Source organism: Thamnophis sirtalis, unplaced genomic scaffold (assembly GCF_051295495.1).
Source record: "Thamnophis sirtalis isolate CommonGarterSnake01/CBP01778 unplaced genomic scaffold, rThaSir2_p1.2 scaffold_3, whole genome shotgun sequence".
Lineage (NCBI taxonomy): Eukaryota > Metazoa > Chordata > Lepidosauria > Squamata > Natricidae > Thamnophis > Thamnophis sirtalis.
In genome coordinates this window covers 24,045,434-24,070,974 of record NW_028261383.1, presented here as the reverse complement: position 1 = coordinate 24,070,974, position 25,541 = coordinate 24,045,434, and the positions used below count along the sequence as shown (strand labels likewise).

Below are 25,541 nucleotides of genomic sequence, written 5' to 3'. Positions count from 1 at the left end.
CCATTGTAACCTGTGTTTTTGAATGGTTTTGGTGAAATGAACAATCTCAGAATTCTTTGGTGTCTTCCTATCCCAGCAATATCGGGACCATTCAGCTGCATAGCTAAAATTTCACTTTTGCTGCTACAAATAATGCTCTTCTGTTTATTTGAAGGATGATTTAAAAAAAAAAACATTAAGGAGCCTTGGGAGGGAAGTGAAAGAATAGGCAATGTCTATGTTGGGAAGAGAACTTTGCATTACTTCCCCCCACCAAGGGCGAGACCACAAAAGTACCAGACCCTTGGTGATGCTCTCACCCATCAGCTGTCTCAAAGGTTAACAAGGAGGCCCCTAAAAACAAAGATCACCAAAGCAGGAGCTGCAAATAAACCTGGAGTTCCCATACTCAAAACCACAATCCCTTTTCTCCAAAACTCAATATTCCTACAACTTCTCTCCATGAAGGTCACCTGCAGGACAGGACAGCCTTTACATCTGCAGTTTTACATTGGTTTTGTCGCTGCCCTGTTGGAAGGAAAAGGTCCTCTTTGGTTCGTTCTCTCCAGCCGGAGTGAGCGATCAGCGCTGGCAGAAAAAAGAACTGAGAAGCAGGCCGGAAGGAGGAGCCACGTCGCAATGATACATTGTTTGGATTCGGCTGTCCGAATCCATCGATGAAACTTTTGCCCCTGGACGGTCCGGTAGGACCTAAACTGTCCCAAAGAGATGGTGACTGGGAAGACAAGACCTTGCTGGTCGCAGGGATATTGCAAAGTCCCTGATCGACCCAAGGGGAGAGCTTCCAACCGGTGGCAAACAGCCGCCCCCCCACCCCCACTGACATAGTTTGAGACTGCTCCATGGAAGAGAGAATGAAACAAAAGTGTTTCTACTGGTGGTTTTTTCCTTTTCTTTTAGAAGATTGCCCTAAGGAACTCTTTTCTTAAGCTTAATTAGTCCATTAAGCAAGAACAAAGCCGCATACTTAATCCCCACTGGACTGCCTTAGTTCGCTCTTGCTTGTAATCTTTTGTTGATTGAGTGATCTCGTAATGCTCCTGTTTTTTCCGCCTGAAGTGAAGGAATCTCTTTTTTCCCTATTTTCCTTTACCACTTTAAGGAAAGAAAGGGAAGAGGTTTTAAAAAGGATCGAATCTGCCACTTGAAAGCCCAAATCTGAAGCTTTTTTTTGCTGCTGTAACAACTGTTTTCTTTGTTCACTCTTATTTGACTATACTGTAACTGCGCAACAAAAGGACTTGGAACGTCTCTTTAAAACCAAGGTTACAAATAGTGGTGTATGGAAAATACTTTGACAATAATTGGAAAAGGAAAGAACCCTCTATCTTTGAAAACCATAAAAGAACATCCGTCTAAAATAAAAATAGATATATTCTTCAAAATCTGTGATAGGCTAGGGTGGCAGATTGTACCTAAATTCTCTTCTTCTTGCTCCTTATTCTAAAAAATGGAGCAATACTCAAATGAAGAAAAACGCCTGTTAATCCAAAACATTTTGGCTGGACTTCAAAACATCTCAGAAGGATTTGAGAGATTCCACAAGAAATGGGTCAGGCTATGGGATATCACAGAGAAAGATGATGGGGTTATAGCCCCAGAAATTAAGGAAGTGAATGGAAATACAGAAAACAAAGATAAGAACTTAGATGAACTTATAAATGGAGTAAACATGAGTGAAAGTGGAAAGAAGAGAAGCTGGAAAAGTGACTTTGATAATTTGGTGTTCCACCCCAATCTTCAAGATGTAGGAGAAAAAGAAAGAGCGAAAAAGATGGAGGTAATAAGATAAATGTATTCAGAAACAAACCTGACAAAGACGGTTATAAAGTCATAATATTGTGTGGGCCTGGAGAGGAGAGATGAGATAATTAGTAAATAATTTTTAGTTAACTTCAATAATAACAATGAAATGTTAATGGACAATATTTAATGATACATACAGGTGTGTTGGGGGGGAATGTTCAGATATCCTACTTAACTGAATTAATTTTAGAATATGTCATAAAGATGTAATGATATTGGAGATATATTGAAATTGCAAATGAACGCCAGTAGATAGTTGTGTCTTCTAATATAAATGATTCTAGATAAAAACATGTTTAAACAATGGTAACCAAATGAGAATTAAGGTACACAGATAGTAAAATGTATACCTTTTTTTCCCTTGATTTAAAGTGTACAACATGATTTAAATGGAGTATATGTAAGGATTGTGGAAGAAACACACGGAATATATTTGTAACCAATCGATACGCTTTCAACAAGATGTAACGAAATATGATTTTTTTTCTTTCTGTTTAAATAAAGCAATAAAAAATTTTCTCAAAAAAAAAAAAAAAAAAAAGAAGAACTGAGAAGCAGGCTATGCGGAAAGGACATTGTTTATTCCCCCTAGTCTAGAGCAGACGTTAGGGATGTAACCCTAGTCTTGCCTTGGCAATGTATATAAGCCACGATTGTACCAATGTATCTGTGACTTTAAATGTAAGAGAGAGGTAATTGGATGCTATTGCTTTAAGCGGCCATATAAGGAGGTAGGAACTAGTACAGAGTTCTCCCTGATGCTCCTGATGTTTCCTGATTCTACTGTTGTTCCTGATAGTTACTGACTGTTACTGTATGTGCTTAGTAATTGGAGGAGAAGACCGTGTATTGGATGGTGGCTAGTCTGTATGTTAGTCACCTGTCTACATGGCGAATCGTGAGTTGAGCAACTATAAATTCAACGTGTTGTAAATAGGCTGTTTATATACTATAAGACTGCTTATAGTCTGATTTTGAAGACTATTCTATTTTTGTTACACAAGTAAAGATATTCTTTGTTTTACCTTCGGTGGCTGTGCATGACTATTCCGCGACTTATCCGGCACTAACTTCCACTGCAGAACTCTAGTCTCCTAGCGGGGATAGACTTAACAGCAGTGGTTCCCAACGTGGGACCCATGGCCCACAGGGGGCAATTTGATTTTTAATGGGGGCAATTTGAACCTTGTTTAAACCAAGTTAATGGCCTTCTAGGCTTCCTCCGCGTGAGTAGAGTTCATTTTCTGAGTAAAGTAAAAAGTTATATGTCACAGGGGGCAGTATCAGGATTTTAAAGATGCTTAGGTGGGGCATGGCCAAAAAAAGGTTGGGAAATACTGGTCTAGAGAGATGGTTTCCCCACCAGTCCTAATCCTGTGAAGAAGTGCAGTTTTCTTATTTCTGTTAGATAATTTTACCGTAATCCTGTTAAATGGTGTAGTTATTTTTATTCTATTAATTTTGGTTCCTCTGTGATTTTTAGCCAGATTTTATCAATGAGTCAGCCAGCCCAAAATATTGTTATAGTAACCAGAGCTATTCAGTTTACAGAGGAAACAATGGATCTGTTTCATGAATGGGGCTTGTGCAAACTATTAGCCTGCGGTGATTTCCATAAAGAGAGAGGTGAGAAGAAAGAAAACCGGAGATTATTCTCTGGGACTTCTTTTCAGGCTTCTAGTTTTAACCCTTGCTCTTCAGGAAAGAAGCTAAGGGAATAGCATTTTCTTGGGGTTCTCCTTTGGGGGGGCACTATTCTTCCCACAGTCGTAACCTCCCCCAAAATACTTGCTATTCATAAGGTTTCTTCCACTTGTGTGCCTCCTTCTTGACACAATCTGAAAAAATGCTTGATATACTGAATTCCTGGAACTGTTAGGAAAAGTTGAGCTTTGAACTCTTTGTCTTCTCCTCTTGCTTTCTCTTTATAAGTGGAGCCACGATCTGTACCTTTAGCTCCTATCCCCAAGAGATGCTGGCTGGGCAATTCTGGGGCTGAAAATCTCAGGGGGACCCAGGGATAAAAAAGCTGGGACTCTGCATGTGGTATTTCTATCATCTACCATGATAAAAATGCAAAGAACACTCCCAAAAATATTTTTACATAATTGCCCAATTTCTACAAAAATAAATATCCACCAACTTCTGCTAGTGATGGCCAGATAGCCATTATCAAACTAATATGTTGCAATTTTTTCTTCTCTCCTTCCCATCTAATACTATTATATATTCAGCTAAGAAAAATCAGGCATATTTTATTTAGTCAAACTAAAGACCGTATTTTTCGGAGTATAAGACACATACTTTTCCCTCAAAAAAGAGGTAAAAGTGCATCTTAAACACTGAATACAGCATTTTGGCCTCCTGAAACACGGCCCCCTTTGCAAAAAGGGCATGCATAGCCTTTAGGAGGCTTCTAGAGTGCTCCTGGGGGATGGAAAGAGCAAATATGAGCAAAGAATGGGCCGTTTTTTGCTCATTTTTGCCCCCCCCCCCAGCCCGCAGGAGCATTCTATAAGCCTCCTAAAGGCTATGCATGGCCTTTTTTTGGGGGGGGGACAAAAACTGGGTCTGTTTTCGCAAAAAATGGGCCATTTTGGGGACGTTTGCAGAGTACAAAAACTTTTTTTAAAATAAATTTGCCTCTTCAAAACCTTGGTGCGTCTTATACTCCAGTGCATCTTATACTCCGGAAAATATGGTAGTCAATTTCTCAGCTGGACTTACAATAGGAAATTAGAAATGAAATTCAAGCCTTCTCTACACTTATCACTTTGGGTCTTGTGTGAATTTTCTTGTGTGCAATAAGGGTGGAATCTTGCCTAAAGGATTGTCCACATTGAGGGCACTGAAATGGTTTCAACCCTGTGCATATAAGCATATCATTTAGAAGGCTAGTCCTCACACTGAAATCTTTCCCATATGCTGGACACTGCTATGAGTTTTCTCCTGTGTGAGACTTCTGGTGTTTCACCAGGTGGGAACTCTGACTGAAACATTTTCCACAATCAGGACATTCAAACGGTTTCTCGCCTGTGTGAGTCTTCTGGTGTTTCACCAGGTGGGAACTCTGACTGAAATATTTTCCACAATCAGGACATTCAAACGGTTTCTCGCCTGTGTGAGTTCTCCGATGTAGCACCAGTGTAGAATTCTGACTGAAACTTTTCCCACAATCAGGACATTCAAAGGGTTTCTCTCCTGTGTGAATCCTCTGATGGTTAATCAGATGGGAATTGTGACTGAAACTTTTACCACAAACAGGACATTCAAAGGGTTTCTCTCCTGTGTGACTCCTCCGGTGGCAAATAAGGCTGGAATTGTGACTGAAACTTTTACCACAATCTAGGCACTCAAAGGGTTTCTCTCCTGTGTGAGTCCTGTGATGTTTCACCAGGCTGGACTGCTGACTGAAACCTTTTCCACAATCTGGACACTCAAAGGGTTTCTCTCCTGTGTGAATGCTCTGATGTAAAAGGAGGTGAGAATTTCGAATGAAACATTTCCCACAATCAAGACATTCAAATGGTTTCTCTCCTGTGTGAATGATCTGGTGTGAAACAAGGTGAGAATTTCGACCAAAACGTTTCCCACAATCAGGACACTCAAAGGGTTTCTCTCCTGTGTGAGTCCTCTGATGTATCACCAGGCTGGACTGCTGACTGAAACCTTTTCCACAATCTGAACACTCAAAGGGTTTCTCTCCTGTGTGAGTCCTCTGATGTATCACCATGCTGGAATTGTGACTGAAACATTTTCCACAATCAGGACACTCAAAGGGTTTCTCTCCTGTGTGAGTCCTCTGATGTGAAACGAGGTGAGAATGTCGACTGAAAGTTTTCCCACAATTAGGACACTCAAAGGGTTTATCTCCTGTGTGAATCCTCTGATGTGAAATGAGGTGAGAACTTCGACTGAAACTTTTTCCACAATCAGGACACTCAAAGTGTTTATCTCCTGTGTGAGTCCTCTGGTGTTTCAGCAGGCTGGAATTGTGACTGAAACTTTTACCACAATCTGGACACTCAAAGGGTTTCTCTCCTGTGTGAGTCCTCTGATGTATCACCAGGCTGGACTGCTGACTGAAACCTCTTCCACAATCTGGACACTGAAAGGGTTTCTCTCCTGTGTGAGTCCTTTGATGTATCACCAGGTTGGACTGCTGACTGAAACCTTTTCCACAATCTGGACACTCAAATGGTTTATCTCCTGTGTGAGTCCTCTGATGTGAAATGAGGTGAGAACTTCGACTGAAACTTTTCCCGCAATCAGGACACTCAAAGGGTTTATCTCCTGTGTGAGTCCTCTGGTGATTCACCAGGCTGGAATTGTGACTGAAACATTTCCCACAATCAGGACACTCAAAGGGTTTCTCTCCTGTGTGAGTCCTCTGGTGATTCACCAGGCTGGAATTGTGACTGTAACCTTTTCCACAATCTGGACACTCAAAGGGTTTTTCCTTGGTGTGAGTACATGTTGCCATGCTTGCTATAGCATTTACCGCATTGGGAGCATTTTTAGGGCTTCTGTCCTGTGTGGGTCCTTCCATGAAACAAAACGGTGTTGTTCTGACCAAAGGTTTTGCTACATTCAGAGTATTTGTATGGCTTTTCTGCAGTCGCGATCCTCTCAGGCAGTCAGCTGTGATTTGTAAGTTGAATCTTTCCGACAACAGGAACCTCTGTGGAGCTTTTCCACAACTAATATTCTTGAGGTGGTAAAAAATATGGATGGTCCCTTCTTTAGTTGTGCTTTGATTCAAGCCGTTTTCTTCCTCCCAGAGCAAGGCCTGCAACACGGTCTGCTCTACATGGCTTTCCCATTGACCTTTTCCTCTCAAATGACTTTTTCACTTCCCTCTTTTGCTGAATGGGAAAATAATCTCCCTTGACTTTTCATGTAATGTATCCTTGAGTTTCACATACACTGCTTTCTCCATGTAGAAATCTCTACTTGATTTTCTCTTGTTTCTCTTTCACCTGCTGAGGAAGGTGAAGAATTGTGTGGCTCTCTGAAGGAAATGGAAGATATTGTGATTTGGGGGACTGATTTGCTTTGCTATTCAATGTTGCTTGTTATCCACAGTTGTCCAGAGTGCTCACTGCCATCTTCTTTGTCTATAAGATTAAAATAAAAGGATAACTTTAATTGTACATAAAATGGTTACAGAAGATGAGAAGAAAAGATAAAAGTTTATGTTACAATAAAAAAGTAAAAATATGACAATGCTCCAATAAGCTTTTACATTAATCATCATTCATTTGACATATGGAAGACTATGCAGATCCAAGTTCGAATATCCATTCAATGACGAAATTCACTTGTTGACTGGGTCAATCACAAATTCTTAGCAGAGCAAAGGGTTGTTTTCAAATACAGGCAAGTGAAAAAGAAAGTACACCCTCTTTGATTTCTATGGTTTTACTCATCAGGGTATCGTAAATATCATTGCAACAGAACAGAAGAGAATAACAGAATTGGAACAGACATTGCAGGTCTTCTAATGCAGCCTCTGGACAAGCAGGAGACCCTATTCGATTGCGAACAAATGGCTCCCCAATCTCCTCTTAAAACCCTCCAGTGATGGACAACCCACAAGATCCGGAGGGAAGCCATTCCCAAAGAATCCACCTTCGCTTGGAAGAGACTTTTTCAATCTTCCCACCAGCAGAAAACTACAGCGACCAGTTTCACAGCGTGCAGCATTAAATTTGGGGAGGGAAGGAACCTGCAGCAGCAGAGATGCTTCAGCCCAGTTGCTTCTCTGCTTCCAGGAAGTGGACGGAACCGAACAGCCCAACTTGCTCCCGGACTCTCCTCCCACCTGCCCTCCACTCACCTTCCAGCTGCTGCTTCGATCCTTGGAAGAGCACAAAAGTCCCTTTGCACACCACCTTCCTACCAGGAGCGATCCGGAAGAGGAAGTAATTCTGCGCTTCTCTTGTACTCCCATCCTTTCTAGCATTGCAGCACTCAGTGGTTCAAAAGCTCCTTTTTTTTAAGCTGAAGCTGGAACGGCACTAATGTGTTGATGGCTTTCTAGGCACAGAGGTTGCCTGACCTCCATCTAGTGACAAGAGGTGGAAAAACACACCTATCCAGGCTCCACCAAGGCGTTTGGAATATGTTTTCACTGATTATATGGCAGCAGGTCATTTTCGACTCCTAGCAACCGACCTTTGCAACTGAGCCATGTGAAATGTGATGCTTCTTAGCTTCGTTTTTGGTTCCTTTAGGTCAATCTTGATGCTTGCAGTATCCTTGGCAAGGGTTTTTGGAAGGGTTTTCCCCCCCTTTCCTGCTTCCTAGGGCTGAATGAACTGGCCAAAGTTGAACAGATGGTTTTTTGCCCTTCAGGTGGGACTGGAACTGAGCTTTTCTCTCTCTCTTACCTGGTTCCTTCACCACTACACCCAACTGGATCTTCTTCCTCCCCACAATATCTACCCATTGACCTGTTTCTGCTGCTCCTCCAACAGCAAATCCAAGGCTGCAGCTGTTCACACTGTTAGGACGTTTCTCCTTAATTCCAAGTTGCTTGTCTCCATTTGTTTTCATCCATTGTGCCTTGTCTTGCCTTCTGGTGCTTTGAAAATAAGAAAACCCCCTCTTCTTTGTGGCAACCCCTCAAATATTGGAACGCTGCTATCATGTCACCCCTAGTCCTTCTTTTCATTAGACTAGACATACCCAATTCTTGTAACGGTTCTTCGTTTGTTTTAGCTTCCAGCCCCTTCATCATTTTGTTGCCCTTTGTATGCTTTGACACAATCTGAAAAAATGCTTGATATACTGAATTTCTGGAACTGTTAGGAAAAGTTGAGCTTTGAACTCTTTGTCTTCTCCTCTTGCTTTCTCTTTATAAGTGGAGCCACGATCTGTACCTTTAGCTCCTACCCCCAAGAGATGCTGGCTGGGCAATTCCGGGGCTGAAAATCTCAGGGGCACACAGGGAGAAAAAGGCTGAGACTCTGTGTGTGGTATTTCTATCATCCACCGTGATAAAAATGCAAAGAACACTCTTAATTGCCCAATTTCTACAACAATAAATATCCACCAACTTCTGCTAGTGATGGCCAGATAGCCCTTATCAAACTAATATGTTGCAATTTTTTCTTCTCTTCTTCCTATCTAATACTATTATACATTCACCTAAGAAAAATCAGGCATATATTATTTAATCAAACTGAATACCGTATTTTTCAGAGTATAAGACCTTTTTCCCTCAAAAAATCTGGGTGCATCTTAAACACTGAATACAGCATTTTTGGCCTCCTGAAACCCTGCCCCTTTTGCAAAAAAGGCATGCATAGCCTTTAGGAGGCTTCTAGAGTGCTCCTGGGGGATGGGGTGGGCAAATATGAGCAAAGAATAGACCGTTTTTTGCTCATTCCCCCCCCCCCAGGCCGCAGGAGGATTCTATAAGCCTCCTAAAGGCTATGCATGGCCTTTTTTTTTTTTTTTTTTGACAAAAGCTGGGTCTGTTTTCGTGAAAAAATTGGGCCATTTTGGGGAGGTTTGCAGAGTACAAAAACTTTTTTAAAAATAAATTTGCCTCTTCAAAATCTTGGTGCTTCTTATACTCCAGTGTGTCTTATACTCTGAAATATACGGTAGTCAATTTCTCAGCTGGATTTACAATGGGAAAATAGAAATGAAATTCAAGCCTTTTCTACACTTATCACTTTGGGTCTCGTGTGAATTTTCTTGTGTGCAATAAGGGGGAATCTTGCCTGAAAGATTGCCCACATTCAGGGCACTGAAATGATTTCAACCCTGTGCATATAAGCATATCATTTAGAAGGCTAGTCCTCACACTGAAATCTTTCCCATAGGCTGGACATTGCTATGGGTTTTCTCCTGTGTGAGTCTTCTGGTGTTTCACCAGGTTGGAATTCTGACTGAAACATTTTCCACAATCAGGACATTCAAAGGGTTTCTCTCCTGTGTGAGTTCTCTGATGTAGCACCAGTGTAGAATTGCGACTGAAACTTTTCCCACAATCAGGACATTCAAAGGGTTTCTCTCCTGTGTGAATCCTCTGATGTATCACCAGGCTGGAATTCCGACTGAAACTTTTCCCGCAATCAGGACATTCAAAGGGTTTCTCTCCTGTGTGAGTCATCTGGTGTACCACCAGGCTGGAATTCTGACTGAACCTTTTCCCACAATCAGGACATTTAAAGGGTTTATCTCCTGTATGAATCCTCTGGTGGTTAATAAGGTTGGAATTTTTACTGAAACTGTTTCCACAATCAGGACATTCAAAAGGTTTCTCTCCTGTGTGTGTTCTCTGGTGTTCCACCAGGCTGGAATTGTGACTGAAACTTTTACCACAAGCCGGACATTCAAAAGGTTTTTCTCCTGTGTGAGTCCTCTGATGTCTCACAAGTCTGTAATTCTTAGTGAAACTTTTACCACAATCTGGACATTCAAAGGGTTTCTCTCCTGTGTGAGTCCTCTGGTGTTTCACCAGGTTGGAATTCTGACTGAAATATTTTCCACAATCAGGACATTCAAACAGTTTCTCGCCTGTGTGAGTTCTCTGGTGTAGCACCAGGCTGGAATTCCAGCTGAAACTTCTCCCACAATCAGGACACTCAAACGGTTTCTCACCTGTGTGAGTTCTGTGGTGTGCAACAAGATGAGAATTCCAACTGAAACTTTTCCCACAGTCAGGACATTCAAAGGGTTGCTCTCCTGTGTGAATCCTCTGGTGTATCACATTGCCATGTATGCTAAAGCTTTTACTGCATTGGGAGCCGTTGTATAGGTTCTCTCCTGCGTGGGTCCTTCCATGAAACAAAATGGATTTGTTCTGACCAAAAGTTTGGCCACATTCAGAGAATTTGTATGGCTTTTCTCCAGTATGGATCCTGTCATGCATAATCAGTTGTGATTTGCAAGTTGTATCTTTCCCACTACAGGTACATCTATGGAGATTTCCTGTAACTCATATTCCTGAGCAGGACAAAAATATGAATGATCCCTTGTTTAGTGGTGCTTTGATTCAAGTTGTTTTTTACCTCCCAGAGTAAGGCCTTTCCAATTGATCTTTTCCTCCACAGTAACGTCCAGATATGTCCCTCTTTTGCTCAATGGAAAAATAATCTCCCTTGACTTTTCATGTAATGTATGCTTGAGTTTCGCATACTCTTGCTTTTCCCAGCTAGAAATCTCCTCTTGATTTTCTCTTGTTTCTCTCTCACCTGCTGAGGAAGGTGAAGAATTTTGTGGCTCTCAGAAGGAAATGGAAAATATTGCTTTGCTATTCAATGTTGCTTGTTATCCTCAATTGTTCAGAGTGCCATCCTCTTTGCCTATAAGATTAAAATAAAAGAGTATCTTTAATTGTGCATAGAATAGTTGCAGAAGATGAGAAAAAATGAAAAAAGTTTACGTTACATTGAAAAAGCAAATATGACACAATGCTCAGATAAGCTCTTACATTTATCATGACGCATTTGACACATAGGTTGTTCCATGTCAAGTGGTCTGGTGGGGTCCCTGCTCGACCATCACGGATTTTGATGAAATTTTGTGTGAACATGCACACATATCCCCAATGAACATTGGTAAAATGTTACCTGTGCTGATGCAATACTTGTGGATTTACAGTCATTTGTTTTGAGTTCATACTGCAGCCTTCTACAGTATGACTCTGAGGTTCCAGGAACTTTGAGACATAATATCCATCTAGATAATTTGGAGCAAAGTTGGCCGAAAATATTACAGCTTGAAAAAAGGTTAAAGTTTGGCTTTTTATATTTCTGGAAGGAAATGTATGAGAAACGTGAAACTTTCTTTGTACTATCTTAGCAACACAAGGTTTTCAAATATAAAATTTCATTCTCCTCCTTCTTTCCAATAGATTACAAATTGAGTGTAAATTTGATGTTTTTTTGTAAAAACACCAAAAATAGAGTATTTTCAGCCCGCTTTTACAAAAAAAGACCTTCTGGAAACTCTGTTAAATCATTCTCATTAGAAAGAGCATGTTTCAAACCCCCTAAAAAAGTAGGGTTGGTTTTTCATCACTGACATATAAAGCCCTAAAAATAGGGACAAAGTTGAGGACGTTGCTATGGCAACGTCACATGCATTCTATTATTGTTTCATATTGTTTGTTCTATATAGACATCATTACTACTATTGTATTGCATTGATCCATGGTGACATTATCATTACCAGTTCAGGCACTTGAAGCAACAACCCCATCACCATAAGGGGCACGCCTGATAGCCGTGCAATACCAGCCACAGGTGGGTTTCTTCGCTCAGGATCCCAAGCGTGTAGTTTGGTTTCTTCCTCGAGGTTCCAAAGCCTTGTATGGTATCTTCTGGTCCCCAAGCCGACAATTGGGCAGCTTATTCTAGGTTCCCAAGCCCAAAATGGGTATCTTATATGGTTCCCATGTTGAAGTCCGTATTGTTTGTGTGAACGGCCAAATTCCAACAATCGCTTATTTATTATTGAATTTATGCACCACGTTCTTTAGCGTCACTTCTGGCTCCTTGGCTGCCCGAAGGTTTTGCACTCACAAGGTAAGCTGATGTTGGGATGGCTGGGGCGTCTTTATTGCGCCTCGTTGTCAGGACAACTTATCATTAAAGTTCAAAGGATTTGGGAGGTTGGGTCTGGGCTAGCTGACCTCTTTCTCATTCAAGTTTCATTTCCATGGAGATCTTTCCACTTTTACAAAAGTGGAAGGCTTTTACAACCACTTAAGGAGTAAGGCTAGGAATCTGCATCAGGTTTCTCTTTCTTTGTTAGGCCACATGTGTTTGGCCTCAACAATAGCAGATCCGATTTCATAGGTTGGGAAAGGATGGGGGTTGCTTTATCATTAAGGTGACCAGACGTTCCGATTTTGGCGGGACAGTCATGATTTCTAACAATTTGTCCTGTGTCCTGGCGGCGTTTTAAAAAAGTCCCAATTTTGGCTTCATGTTGAAAGCGCAGTGGATTTGCTTAAGAAATCCTAACCGGGGCAAGACAAAAGACACTCTGTCTAACCCCTCTCTATGTCTCAGTACTTTCATTGAAGATATTAAAGCAAGAAAACGGAACCCCCCCTGCCCTTTCTACTTCCTTTTATAAGAAAAGATGACCCAGTACCATAGAGCTCCAGGAAATACTTTAGCTAGAGAAGTAGCGACTGTTCCTTCCTGGATTTCCTGGAGGGGAGGGGCACAGAGATTGGAGGTCGGCTCGTGTGGGAAAAATGGTGGCAAGGTTTCTTTGAAAAATATTTCCCTGGGACTAATGTCACCATTTTAATTCGCTCAGTTCTTTGTATTAACATCTACATCATTCTGGATTGACTTGGAGTGCCTGCCTGCCTGCTGGTAAGTGAGCCGGGTTTTTTCTTTTATTTTTTTAATGTATTTTAAAATAATATTTTATTTATTGTGCATAGGATTTTTTAAAATAGTTTTATTCTGTGTGGATTCTTTTTTTAAATTGTCTTAGACTATTTAAAAAAAGATTCTATCCAAAATAAATTGAAATAAACCATTTTTAAAAATTCTATGAACAATACTTTGAAATGTATTATGCATAGAATTTTTTTAAAAATAGTTTTACTTCAATTTATTCTGTGTGGAATAGTTTGAAATGTTTTACTTCAATTTATTCTGTGTGGATTCTTTTTTTAAATTGTCTTAGACTATATTTTAAATAGGAGTCATTGACACTGAATTTGCACTTTTAATAATCAGGAAGCACATACTGAGTTTCTTTGAAAGAAAATCCAATAATTTAAAAATCCAATAATTTGTTTCCTAGTATAATTTGATTGCTTATTAGTAACCTATGACTATCACTAAGTGTTGTAGCTTATGATTCTTGATGAATGTATTCTATTTTATTTTTCTTTATGTACACTGAGAGCATATTCACCAAAGACAAATTCCTTGTGTGTCCAATCACACTTGGCTAATAAACTATTCTATTCTATTCTATTCTATTCTACTCTATTCATTTCTATTTCAATTCTAATAAGGAGTTTAACTTCTCTCTCTTGAAAATATAAGCTAGCATAAGGCATTATAATGCAAGCTAGCCTTAGCTTTCAAACAGTTCATTTAGTGACCAAAGTTACAATGGCATTGAAAAAAGTGACTGATGACCATTTTTTACACTTAGCGACCATTGCAGCATCCTCAAGGTCACGTGATCAAAATTTTGATGTTTGGCAACAGATTTGTATTTCTGATGGTTTCAGTGTCCTGGGGTCATGTAATCGCCTTGTGTGACCTTTTGACAAAGTCAAAGGGGAAACCAGATTCACTCATGTTACTAACTTATCAGCTGCAGTTATTCACTTAAGAACTGTGGCAAGAAAGGCGGTATAATGGGGTATAATGGGTTTAGTGACCAAAGTTACAATGGCATTGAAAAAAGTGACTGATGATCATTTTTCACACTTAGCAACCATTTTCACACTTAGCGACCATTGCAGCATCCTCATGGTCACATGATCAAAATTTTGATGTTTGGCAACAGTTACAATTTATATTTGTAAATTGTAGTTATGTTGAAATAAAAAAAATATTACAATACTATTTTTGCATTGTATGAAAATTTTTGTTGCTCCGTATAAAATTTTTAATCAAGCCCCCCCCCCCCCCCAGTCAAAGGTGTCCCTCTTTACCAATCGGAAAATCTGGTCACCTTACTTATCATGCGATCCTGGATCCCTTCCCCTGGAGCTCAATTAGATGGAAACAAGCTCGATCTTGCTTTCAAACAAGGAGAGAGAGGAAACCTGCTTTTCTAACTTGCAGGACCTGCTTTCTCAGTGTATCAGAGAAGTACAAAAACAGGCTTTTCAGAGGAGATTGAATCAGCTAGTTGGTAGACTTTGCATTTCTCATGCAACTCTTGGCCTCTTCTTAGCACCTCTTCTTAATCACAACAGGGTCCTTCATCTCAGGAGAGATAATCAGCCTTTCTCACTGAAACGGGATGCTCCTCTTTGCTCCAGGAGGGGGTGGGGGAAATCCCGGCAGCTGATTTCAGTTAGACTGCCAGCAGAGTTTGGGATTCAAATCCAATGTCTCTTTTACTCGAGGGGAGCTCAAATTAACCCCATCTTTACACTGTTCTGCCTCGGGTGGTTGCCGCATCCCCATGCCTGTAGAGGTAGAAGGGAGGCTTGAGGAGAATACCCTGTAGTGAGGGAGGCTGCCATCCCTTCTTGCTGATGGCCTTATGGCAGATGCGCCCTAGGGCTTTATGCCTCTGCCTTTCATATTTAGAGGCAGGTTTGGGAGGCTTGTAGCTGGAGTTTGCCCCTTTAGCCATCCTGGAGGCAGTGTGCTTCATTTTGCTCTTTGCCTAGTTGCCCTCACCCTTGGATGGACCTTCAGGGGTAATCTCTAACCTGATAGGAGGATCTTCTGGCCCTCCAGTGGGGCTGCCGGCTTTAGAAGTGAGGACTTGATTCCTGCCTGTGTCCTCCGAGCTGCAGGAGGCCGCCATCTTGGGCCACGTGGGGCCTCTCCTCCCCCTTCTTTTCAAATGGCTCTGCTCGGCAAATACAACAGCCCTTCCCGTCAGGGCTTTGAAACAAAACGGCTTGTGCTACTAAGAGCTGCCTCTCACCTGTGGCCTCCTGCTGTTAACAGCTGCTTTCCTTTCACTTCCTTAAAGGGGAAGTTTTTCCTTAAAGAGAAGACTTTCTTTAAAGGGGAAGCCTCAGCAACCATTTGATCCTCGTTGCCCTGTCTGGGCTTCTCCGGCTAGTCAGGCACTCAGAAAAGGATTGAATAGGGCTTGTCTAAATCATGATAGCAAGGTTGCCGGAACACAGGATGACAAATCCCGGGGTGTCAAAGGGAATCCTCACCTGGAGGGAGGGGTCCCCTTCTGCAGCCCTGCCAGGTGAAGAGAAACCTGGTAATCTTTCTAATGAGAATGATTTAACAGAGTTTCCAGGTCTTTTTTTGTAAAAGCGGGCTGAAAATACCCTATTTTTGGCATTTTTACAAAAAAAGTCAACTTTACACTCAATTTGTAAACTATTGGAAAGCAATAGAAGAATGAAATTTTATATTCAAAAACCTTTGTGTTGTTAGGTTATTACACACAAAGTTTCAGATTTCTCGTAGCATTCCTTCCAGAGATATAAAAAGATATAAAAAATTTAACCTTTTTTTGAGCCACAATATTTTAGCCAACTTTGCTCCAAATTACCTGGATGGAGATCGCGCATGAGAATATTTTTATTATTTTGTTTAATAAAGCACAAAAAATTGTACAAGATGGCCAAGTTTTGTTTCTCTCAACAAAATATCGCCAGAGACATTATGTCTCAAAGTTGCTGGAACCTCAGAGTCATACTGTAGAAGGCTGCGGTATGGGGTCAAACAAATGACTGTATTTCCGCAAGTATTGCATCGGCACACATAACACTGTTCAATGTTCATTCGGGACAAGTGTGCATGTTCACACAAAATTTCATCGAAATCCATAATGGTCGAGCGGGGCACTTTTTTGAATCAGACCACTTGATGTGAAATGACCCATGTAGAAAACTACCCATATCAAGTTGGAATATATCCATTCAATGATGAAATTCACTTGTTGACTGGGTCAATCACAAATTCTTAGCAGTGCAAAGGGTTGTTTTCAAATACAGTCCAGTGAAAAAGAAACTACACCCTCTTTGATTTCTATGGTTTTACTTGTCAGGGTATCATAAATATCATCACAACAGAACAGAAGAGAATAACAGAAATGGAAGTGACCTTGCAGGTCTTCTAATCCAAGCCCTTTCCTCAAGCAGGAGACCCTATACTATTTCAGACAACTGGCTCTCTCTCTCGTCTGTTTTGAAAAGCCTCCAGTGATGGAGCATCACAACTTCTTAAGGCAAGCCATTCCGCTGGCTGCTTGTTCTCACCATTAGGAAATTTCTCACTGCTTCCATAGTATAAAGAGGTGAAGTAGCAGCCAAATACGGCTAATCAAATGCCCTTGATCAATTGATCATCAGCAAGTTGGAGTACATCTATAAAAGTTGTAGTAGGAGTTTCCTGGTCTCCGGCACTGAGGTTTGTGTTAGCACAATGTCAAAGAGTAAAACATCGGCAGTGATTTTAGAAAAGCAATTGTTGCTGCCCATCAATTTGGGAAGGTTTAAAAGGCCATTTCCAGAGAGGAGGCAGAGCTGATGTTGCTGCGGAATGACGAGTCTTCCATAAGCTCTATGGAAGTTTGCCAAATTCCCTTTGCCAGAGGATCCAAACGGATCTAAATCATTCTGGAGGAATGGTGAAGAAGAGAGGAATGCCTCGTCATTCACAAGGAGATTGCCAACTCGTTAGGACCGGGGAAAGCTCTCAACTTGGCAGTGAGGAAAAGACAGACATTGTGTGCTGCCCAAAGCTGGGACAGCTCCAAAGAAGAGAATAAAGAAGGACTGAAAATAGAGGAAAAACGGTGTGCTGGCTGGGTGAGAATTTTTTAATATTTTAACATCTGTCAGAAATGCCACTTTCTAGAAAAGATTGACTAACAGTGGGGCTGAAAAAGAAGCGGGGTGGTTCTGTCAAATCTCTACCCTCTGAAACAGCGGCAAATAGGCTCAAAGCAGAAAGAGATTCGAAACAAGGAGTGCTAATTGTTTTGACTAATTGGACATTACAAATGTTAAGAGAAGAAAAGCGGATTGGTCTTCTAAGGATTTTATAAACTTTATTTGGACTTAAACCTGGTTCCGGAACTTTATAATATGGCACAGGCAAAGCAAATCAAGGGAGGGGAATAGAAGAAAAACAGTGCAATAGCGACATCTTCTGGCCAAAGCAAAACCCAGAGGGAAAGTGGAGAAATGAAAGTGTGGATTACAATGACATTGGATAGCATAAACAGTGCTGTAAACCTATTTTAAGACTTAGATAAGCTGTCTGCACCTGGGACCTGTTTGTTGAAGAAAACACAGAGAAAGAGTGGAAAAATTACAAGCTGTAAACACTGTAGCTCTTTGATAGGACACAGATGCACAACTGAGTATTTGGAATTGGGGAATCATAGGAGACTGCTAAAAGATAAAAGAAGAATTTTATATCCTAACTTTCAACATCTTCTCTCTCGTTTCTTTATAAGAAACGACTGGAATAGTAAAGGAATTGGATTTACTCTTGCAAAATGCAACAGACAGGATGAAGAAAGTATTTAAAGAAGCTATGGAAAAAAGTAAAAAACTCCATACAAAGACTAATAAGTGAAGACCAAATTCTCCTGGAAAATGAGGAGCCAATAGAAGAAAGGGAGAAGCTAACAAAAAAAGAAGGAAAAAGATAAAGATGAGAAAATAAAAAACAATAGTGATGGATGAAGTAAACCTGGGGAAAAATATACTGAGAGGGTTGGATGCAGGGGTGGGTTCCTGCCAGTTCTAACCTCTTCTATAGAAGAGGTTCCGCAAATCTACAGTGCCATTTACAACCGGTTCCAGCTCCCTCCCCCCCGCCCGTCCGCACATCAACAAGATGAAGAGCAAGAGGAGGAATTCTGGGACTTGAAGTCCACAAGTCTTAAAGCTGTCAAGTTTGAACACCCCTGGGTTTTTTTTCTAAAGGGTTAGGGGTGCAAGGGTCTTGTAACTTGACAGCTTTAAGACTTGCGTGCTTCAAATGCCAGTTTCTGAGCCAACATTTTGGTTGCTAAGCAAGAGTGTTGTTAAGTGAGTTTCACCACATTTTACAAGTTGGCCACTCCCAGCCGGTCACATGGCCGGCAAGCCACTCACACAAAGCAGGCCACACCTACAGAAGAGATTCTAATAAATTTTGAAACCCACCACTAATTGGATGGTATTTTGAAAAGGAAGAAAGGGGCTGGGATAGGAAGCTTTGTAACCAGGAAACTGAAGAGAGTGGATATGGGAGGATCACTTGGATCTTCAGGAACTAGACATAAACAGAATCAGAAATGTAAGGGAGGAATATGGGAGGCAGCCCCCCCCTCCCCAAAAAAGCATAGCAAATAAAATACTGAAGCAGGCAATAGACAATTAGATGTTCTTTTTCTATTCTCTAGCGGTGTTTGGTTTTGCCTTTCTCCTCTCTCTTTTTTATTTAAAGCATAGCAACTATAAGGCTGAAACAGGCAAGAAATGATGAAGAGATAATTCCTGGTGTTATTTTGAGCAGCTCCTCTCTCCCTCGCCTGCTTATTTTACTGAGTGTTCTTTTTTCTTATACTCTGTTGTTTTTTGAAAAGGGACAAACTGTCAGATAAAAAAGACAGAAGTTAGAAAGGAAGAGATATTAAAAGAGGAAATCTTAAAAAGAATTGTTAAAGCAGAGGGTGTTAAGTATCATTGTGACTATGTTATTGCACAGCTAGTATTATGGTGATGAATGTTATAACAAGAATGAATACTATGTCTGATGAAACATTACTGTACCCAGACCAAACACTGTTTGATGAAAATTAGATTGAATATAAATAAAATCAATAAAAACATTTTTAAAAGCCATTATTCACAAGTAGAAAACTTTCATGACAGTTACCAATCAATGACATAGTAAAAAAAACCATCATTTTTATAACATAAATGATGATCAGATGTAATATGTCATGTGTTGTATTTATCTGCAGTTGTATTTACCTACTTTTAAGAACTTCCAAGGACCAAATGATTTTTACTATGTCCTGACATGTAAAATCATAGAAGTCAACGAGAGTGAACTTTCTTTTTCACATGACTATATCTGGAGGTCCTGGTGATAGATTATATGTTTGCAGAAATGTACATTCAGAGAAAAATAAACACACACACACACACACACACCTATAATATGGAGATAAACCATATATTTCAAGGCTGTGCTAATGTTCATCAGGAATCTGGTGAATTTGATGATTGCTCATATGTTGGGATGGTAAGGCTGAGGTTCAGGCCTCAACAGGATTCTGAGACCCTGGAATCTTTCGCTGTGGGTTAGGCATGTGGCTGAAAACACAGAAGGCATACTTGACTAGTTCCAATAATTTTTAAATATTTTTTTATAATTTCTGTATTTCTATATCTTATCTGTCGTGTGCCAACTGCCTCTTATTTAATGAAGCAAAAGCAAAGAAATGTATAAATATCTGCCTTGCACTACATTCTAGGTTCCTTCCTTCTTAGGAAGAACCCATCAGAGGAATAAAAACATTGGCTTCTCAATACACAAGCTTGGACTCTCTCTTTTGTTTTACTGAGCCACACCTGTCAATTTGCATGACACTAGCTTTACAGATATGGGGGCTTTAACTGATGAAATGATGCCTAAAGACTCTGCAAGATTTGAAGTACAACTTATGCCCGTGGAAGCACTGAGCTCCAAGTAAGAGCAGAAAATACTCTCCACAACTCCTTTGGTGACATCCCAATTGAAATAGTTTTCACTTACTGACTTCAATAGGGACTGGCATCTGTGTCGCTAAGCAGCCCAATGATGAAGCATGATGTCACATGACAGTGCCAACTTATATCTGTTCCTTTAACTTTAATATGTATGTATTTTTATATCTCTAAGCCGTCTACAGTTATGTCATGGTAAGGTTGGTGGCCAATATGTTTTATAAATAAATATACCTGAACAGTCAAAACATTCAATAGCTATCTTTAAAAAGTGCTGGGTTAAGTACAGTTGAACCTGGTTAATACAGGGATAGGGACCCCAATAGGAAATACCGTGCTTGCAATCATTTATACAAATGATGGATAAGGAATTAGATATTTTCTTTAAGGAAAACAAGAAGGATCAAACAAGGCTACAAAACCTATGGGATACCGCAAAAGCCTATGTGCAAGGTATAGCAGTAGCATATGCAGCAAAGCGAAATAAGGGAAAAAGGAAACAGCAAACACTATTACAGGAGAAGCTTAAAGAGTTGGAGATCGTGTTGCAGAAAGAACCACAAAATATTAAAATCAAAGAAGAGAGAGATTTGTGAAACACAAAATCAATTTAACACTTCAAGAAGAAATGATACGTAATATAAAAATGGCGAAACAAAACTATTTTGAAACAGCAAATAAACCAGGTAGATGGCTGGCCCACAAATTGAAGGAAGAAAAAACCAAAAAGCTAATATAGCAATTACAGAACGAACATGGGAATTTGTTCCATAAAACAGAAGAAGAAAAATGTATAATCCAATTTTTTTTTCAAACTTTATACAGTCAGGAAAATATTTCAGAAAAAGAAATCCAAAATTATTTACAAGAGAAAAACCTATCAAGTATTTCAGAGGAAGCAAGAAAAATGCTAAATGAAAAAATAACTCTAACAGAGATAAAGGAGGCAATTAAGAAACAAACAAACAAAAAAAAATCACCAGGACCAGTTGGGATCCCCACAGAGATATATAAAAAATTTCAAGAAACCTTTGAGGAAATCATGTTAGAACTGTGCAATGAAGTACTAGAACAAGCAAAAATGCCAAGTTCATGGACTGAGGCATTTATAACATTAATTCCAAAAGAAGAAACAGACAATCAATTGATCCAAAACTATAGGCCAATCTTGCTGCTAAATGCTGATTATAAAATATTTATGATGATCATCGTGGAAAGACTTAAAAAATATTAAATAAAATTATTCATCTGGATGAAAACGGATTCCTACCCAAGAGACAATTAAGAAATAATGCAAGAATTATAATGAATGTATTAGAATATTATGAAGCTCATCCAGAAAAACAATTAGCATTAGTATTGGTAGATGCGCAAAAAGCTTTTGTTAATATAAATTGGCAGTTTCTTATTACACAATTAGCTATTATGAAATTTGGAGAAAAAATTATTAGAATGATTAAGGTAATATATGCAAACCAGACAGCTAAAATAATGGTAAATGGAGATCTAACAGACAAAGTCAATAGCAATAGCAGTAGACTTATATACCGCTTCATAGGCCTTTCAGGCCTCTCTAAGCGGTTTACAGAGAGTCAGCATATTGCCCCCAACAATCTGGGTCCTCATTTTACCCACCTCGGAAGGATGGAAGGCTGAGTCAACCCTGAGCCGGTGAGATTTGAACCACTGAACTGCTGATCTAGCAGTAGCCTGCAGTGCTGCATTTAACCACTGCGCCACCTTGGCTCTTTATATAAATAAAGGGGGTCAGACAAGGATGCCCACTATCCCCTCTTCTATTCATCCTCTCATTGGAGGTTTTACTAACACGGATTAGGGGAAAAGAGGAAATAAAAGGGTTAAAAATTAAAAAAAATTCCCTTGAAACGTGGAAAATATTAATTCAAAAAGTAGAGGAATTTGGTAAAGTTTCAGGCTTAAAAATAAATAAAAATAAAACAAAGATAATTACTAAAAATCTTACACCAAGGCAAAATGAGGAATTAGAGGGAGTATTGGAAATGCAAATAGTTAAAATGTAAAATATCTTGGAATCTGGCTAACGGCTAAATATTCTACCATAAAAGAAGACAATTATTACAACAAATACGAGAGGACTTGGAAAATTGGGCTAAATTACAATTATTGCTGATTGGAAGAATTGCGACCATAAAAATGAGTATCCTACCAAAAAATTTATTTCTATTCCAAACTGTACCGGTAATTATCGAAAAAGATTTCCGTGGAACTACATAAAATAATTTTAAATTTTATTTGGCTGGGGAAAAAAGCTAGGATAAAATTAAAATTATTACAGGATTCTAGAATTAAAGGAGGATTTGGCCTCCCAGATTGGGAGCTTTACTATCAGACAACAGTGGTAACTTGGCTCAAAGAATGGATAGTACTTCAAAATAAAAAAATATTGGCTTTTTTTGTAGGTGATATGGGTGGGACATGATTTACAGCTGGGTTGGCATGCTTTTATCTGGGAGGGAAAGAGTAAAGCCCATAAATATTTCCAGAGGCATAAGGTAAGAGGGACCTTACTAGAAATATGGATGAAAATCAAAAGAAATGTTTACACAAAAATTCCCAGATGGATATCAACCATAGAAGCAATTATCTACCCCAATCTAATAGATTTGAATAGGATATTGACATATAAGGAGTTATTGGGCGGGCAAGAAAAACTTAAAACAAATCAAGAGTTAAAATTACAGGAAACTGAATTAGGCTGGTGGCCGTACCTACAAATTCAAACAAGATGCAAAAAGGACTTAGAACAGTACAGATTTCAAAACGAACAACAAGAATTGGACAATATAGTAACAGGAACAGAAGAAAAAATGATTACAATAACATATAATTGTCAAATTTCAAAATGGAGGAGGAAACCGTGAAGGAAACAATGATAATTTGGGCTAAAAACTTTAGGTACAATATTGGAGCACTGGGAAAAAGTATGGGGAAAAATTATAAATTGACAATGTCGGCATCCTATAAGGAAAACATTTACAAAATGTTTTATAGGTGGCATTTACCCCTGGCGAGATTGGCCAAAATGTTCCCAAATAGATCACCAAACTGTTGGAAATGTAACCACACAGGAGACCTTCTATCATATGTGGTGGACGTGTCCGAAAGCCAAACAATTCTGGACCAAAATTCAAAAATGGTTAGAAGAAATAATAGAACAAAAAATTGACATGAACCCTGAGCTGTTCCTTCTAGGAATAATAAAAAAGTATTAGTAAGGATACCCAATATCCTTAATATGTTTTATATATATTTAATATTAAATAAATGCATATTAAATAAAATATATTTAATATTTAACGCTGCTGCCAGAATTTCATATGCCAAAGTTGGAAACTAAAAACCATTCCATCAAATGCAGAAATCGTAAAAAAGGTGTTAGAATGGTCAGAAATGGATAAAATAAGAATGGAACTAAGAGATAGAGAGGAAACAGAGTACTACAAAATATGGAACAGGTGGTATAATTGGCTTGAAAAGAGATGTAAAATCAATGCATAAGGAACACATAGCAAAAACAATGAAAAGAGATGGCATATATTTAGAAAGCAATAGAGATGGAAATATTGCATATAGATGTATATATTGTAAAAATGAGAAAGTAAACAAAGAAGAATATGTATAAAATAATAGAATGAAAAATGAAAAACCCAAAATCAGAAAAAAAGAAATACCAATAACAGAAAGCTGTAAAAGTGTAATTGCGATTTGAATGTTTGGAAAATGTCAAATAAAAAATATTTTTTTAAAAAAAGAAATACTGTGCTTGCAACCTAGAAATGGAAGTGAAACAGCAACCCAGAAAAGATCAGAGGAACATCAGTCCGATCTTGTTGCCCAGAAAACATCAGATCCACTATAGAATAATTGAGTTGGGAGGGACCTTGGAGGTCTTCTAGTTCATCCCTTGTTCAGACAGGAGATCCTATTCCATCCTGATCAAATGGCTCTCCAATCTCCTCTTAAAACCCTCCAGTGATGGGAGCACCCACAACCTCTGGAGGGAAGCCATTCCCAAAGAATCCACCTTTCACTTGGAAGAGACTTTTCCAATCTTCCCACCAGAAGGAAAATTGCAGCCACCAGTTTCACAGCGTGCAGCACCAGTGGGCTTAAATTCGGGGAGGGAAGGAACCTGCAGCAGCAGCAGCTGAGATGCTTCAGCCCAGTTGCTTCTCTGCTTCCAGGCCGTGGAGGGAACCGAACTGCCTGAATGGCTCCGATTTTCCTCCCACCTGCCCTCAACTCACCTTCCAGCTGCGGCTTCGATCCTTAGCACAAAAGACGCTCTGCACACCACCTCCCTCCTCCCATCAGTCATCCGGAAGAAGTTCCTCTAAGCTTTTCTTCTCCCCTCCTTTCTAGCAATGCAGTACTCAATGGTTTAAAACTCCTTTTCTAAGCTTAAGCACGGATGGCACTAACGTATTGATGGCTTTTTAGGGACAGATGTTGCCTGACCGCCATCTAGCGCCAGAAAGTGGAAAAACACGTGTCTAATCTCCACCCAGGCATTTGGAAGATGTTTTCAGTGATTACATGGTCCTTAATTCCTAGCAACCGACCTTTGCAACTGAGCCAAGTGAAATAGTGAAACGTGACGCTACTTACTTTCGTTTTTGATGCCTTTGGGTCAATCTTGATGCCTGGCCTTGAAGTTTCCATTGAAAGGGGTTTTGGAAGGGATTTTCCCCCTTCCCTGCTCCCTAAGCTTGAGAGGACTGGCCAAAGTTGAACAGATGGTTTTGCCCTTCAGGTGGGACTGGAACTGAGCTTTTCTCTGTCTCTAACCTGGTGCCTTCACCACTATACCCAACTGGATCTTCTTCCTACCCACAAAATCTACCTATTGACCTGTTCCTGCTGCTCCAACAGCAAATTCAAGGATACAGTTTTCAAGATCAATCAATGACAATAGCGCTGGAAGGGACCTTGGAAGTTTTCGAGTCTAAACCCCTGCTCAAGCAGCATTTCAGAGAAGTGACTATCCAGTCTATTTTTAAAAAGTCATGAAGCACCACAAGACCTGGAGGCAAAGCTGTTCCACTGGTTTATTGTTCTCACTGTTAGGAAGTTTCTCCTTAATTCCATGTTTTTTTCTCTCCATTTGTTTACATCCATTGTTCCTTGTCTTGCCTTCTGGTGCTTTGAAAATAAGTAGACCCCTTCTTCTTTGTGGCAACCCCTCAAACATTGGAACACTGCTATCATGTCACCCCTAGTCCTTCTTTTCATTAGACTAGACACATGATGGTGAACCTATGCCACGCGTGCCAGAAGTGGCACATAGTCATCTCTCCAGGCATGCAAGCCATCGCCCGTTGCTTATTTTTAT

The 25,541-nt window shown here is 39.8% G+C and overlaps 2 protein-coding genes across 4 annotated transcripts; both read right to left on the bottom strand.

Moving 5' to 3' along the window:
- Nucleotides 1–4,603: 4,603 nt before the first annotated feature.
- Nucleotides 4,604–24,492, bottom strand: LOC148047627 (uncharacterized). Of its 3 annotated transcripts, none has more exons than XM_087711660.1 (2): nucleotides 24,457–24,492; nucleotides 4,604–6,923 (listed from the first exon to the last, which is right to left on the bottom strand). In XM_087711660.1, exon 2 carries the CDS (start codon nucleotides 6,353–6,355, stop codon nucleotides 4,742–4,744), a length of 1,614 nt encoding a protein of 537 aa, XP_087567786.1. In that variant the 5' UTR covers nucleotides 6,356–6,923; nucleotides 24,457–24,492; the 3' UTR covers nucleotides 4,604–4,741. The 3 variants fall into 3 exon arrangements, with proteins under 3 accessions (XP_087567786.1, XP_087567784.1, XP_087567785.1); XM_087711658.1 differs by lacking the exon at nucleotides 24,457–24,492 and adding an exon at nucleotides 11,016–11,100; XM_087711659.1 differs by lacking the exon at nucleotides 24,457–24,492 and adding an exon at nucleotides 7,646–8,292.
- LOC106539354 (uncharacterized) lies at nucleotides 9,288–11,017 on the bottom strand. The gene has a single exon (XM_087711724.1). The coding sequence runs from the start codon at nucleotides 10,691–10,693 to the stop codon at nucleotides 9,653–9,655; it is 1,041 nt and encodes a 346-aa protein (XP_087567850.1). The 5' UTR covers nucleotides 10,694–11,017; the 3' UTR covers nucleotides 9,288–9,652.
- Nucleotides 24,493–25,541: the final 1,049 nt, after the last annotated feature.

Bases quoted from the DNA above. Each gene is read 5' to 3' on its own strand.
- LOC148047627 (XM_087711660.1), bottom strand. From the start codon at position 6,355: ATGGAAGGACCCACACAGGACAGAAGCCCTAAAAATGCTCCCAATGCG.
- LOC106539354 (XM_087711724.1), bottom strand. From the start codon at position 10,693: ATGCATGACAGGATCCATACTGGAGAAAAGCCATACAAATTCTCTGAA.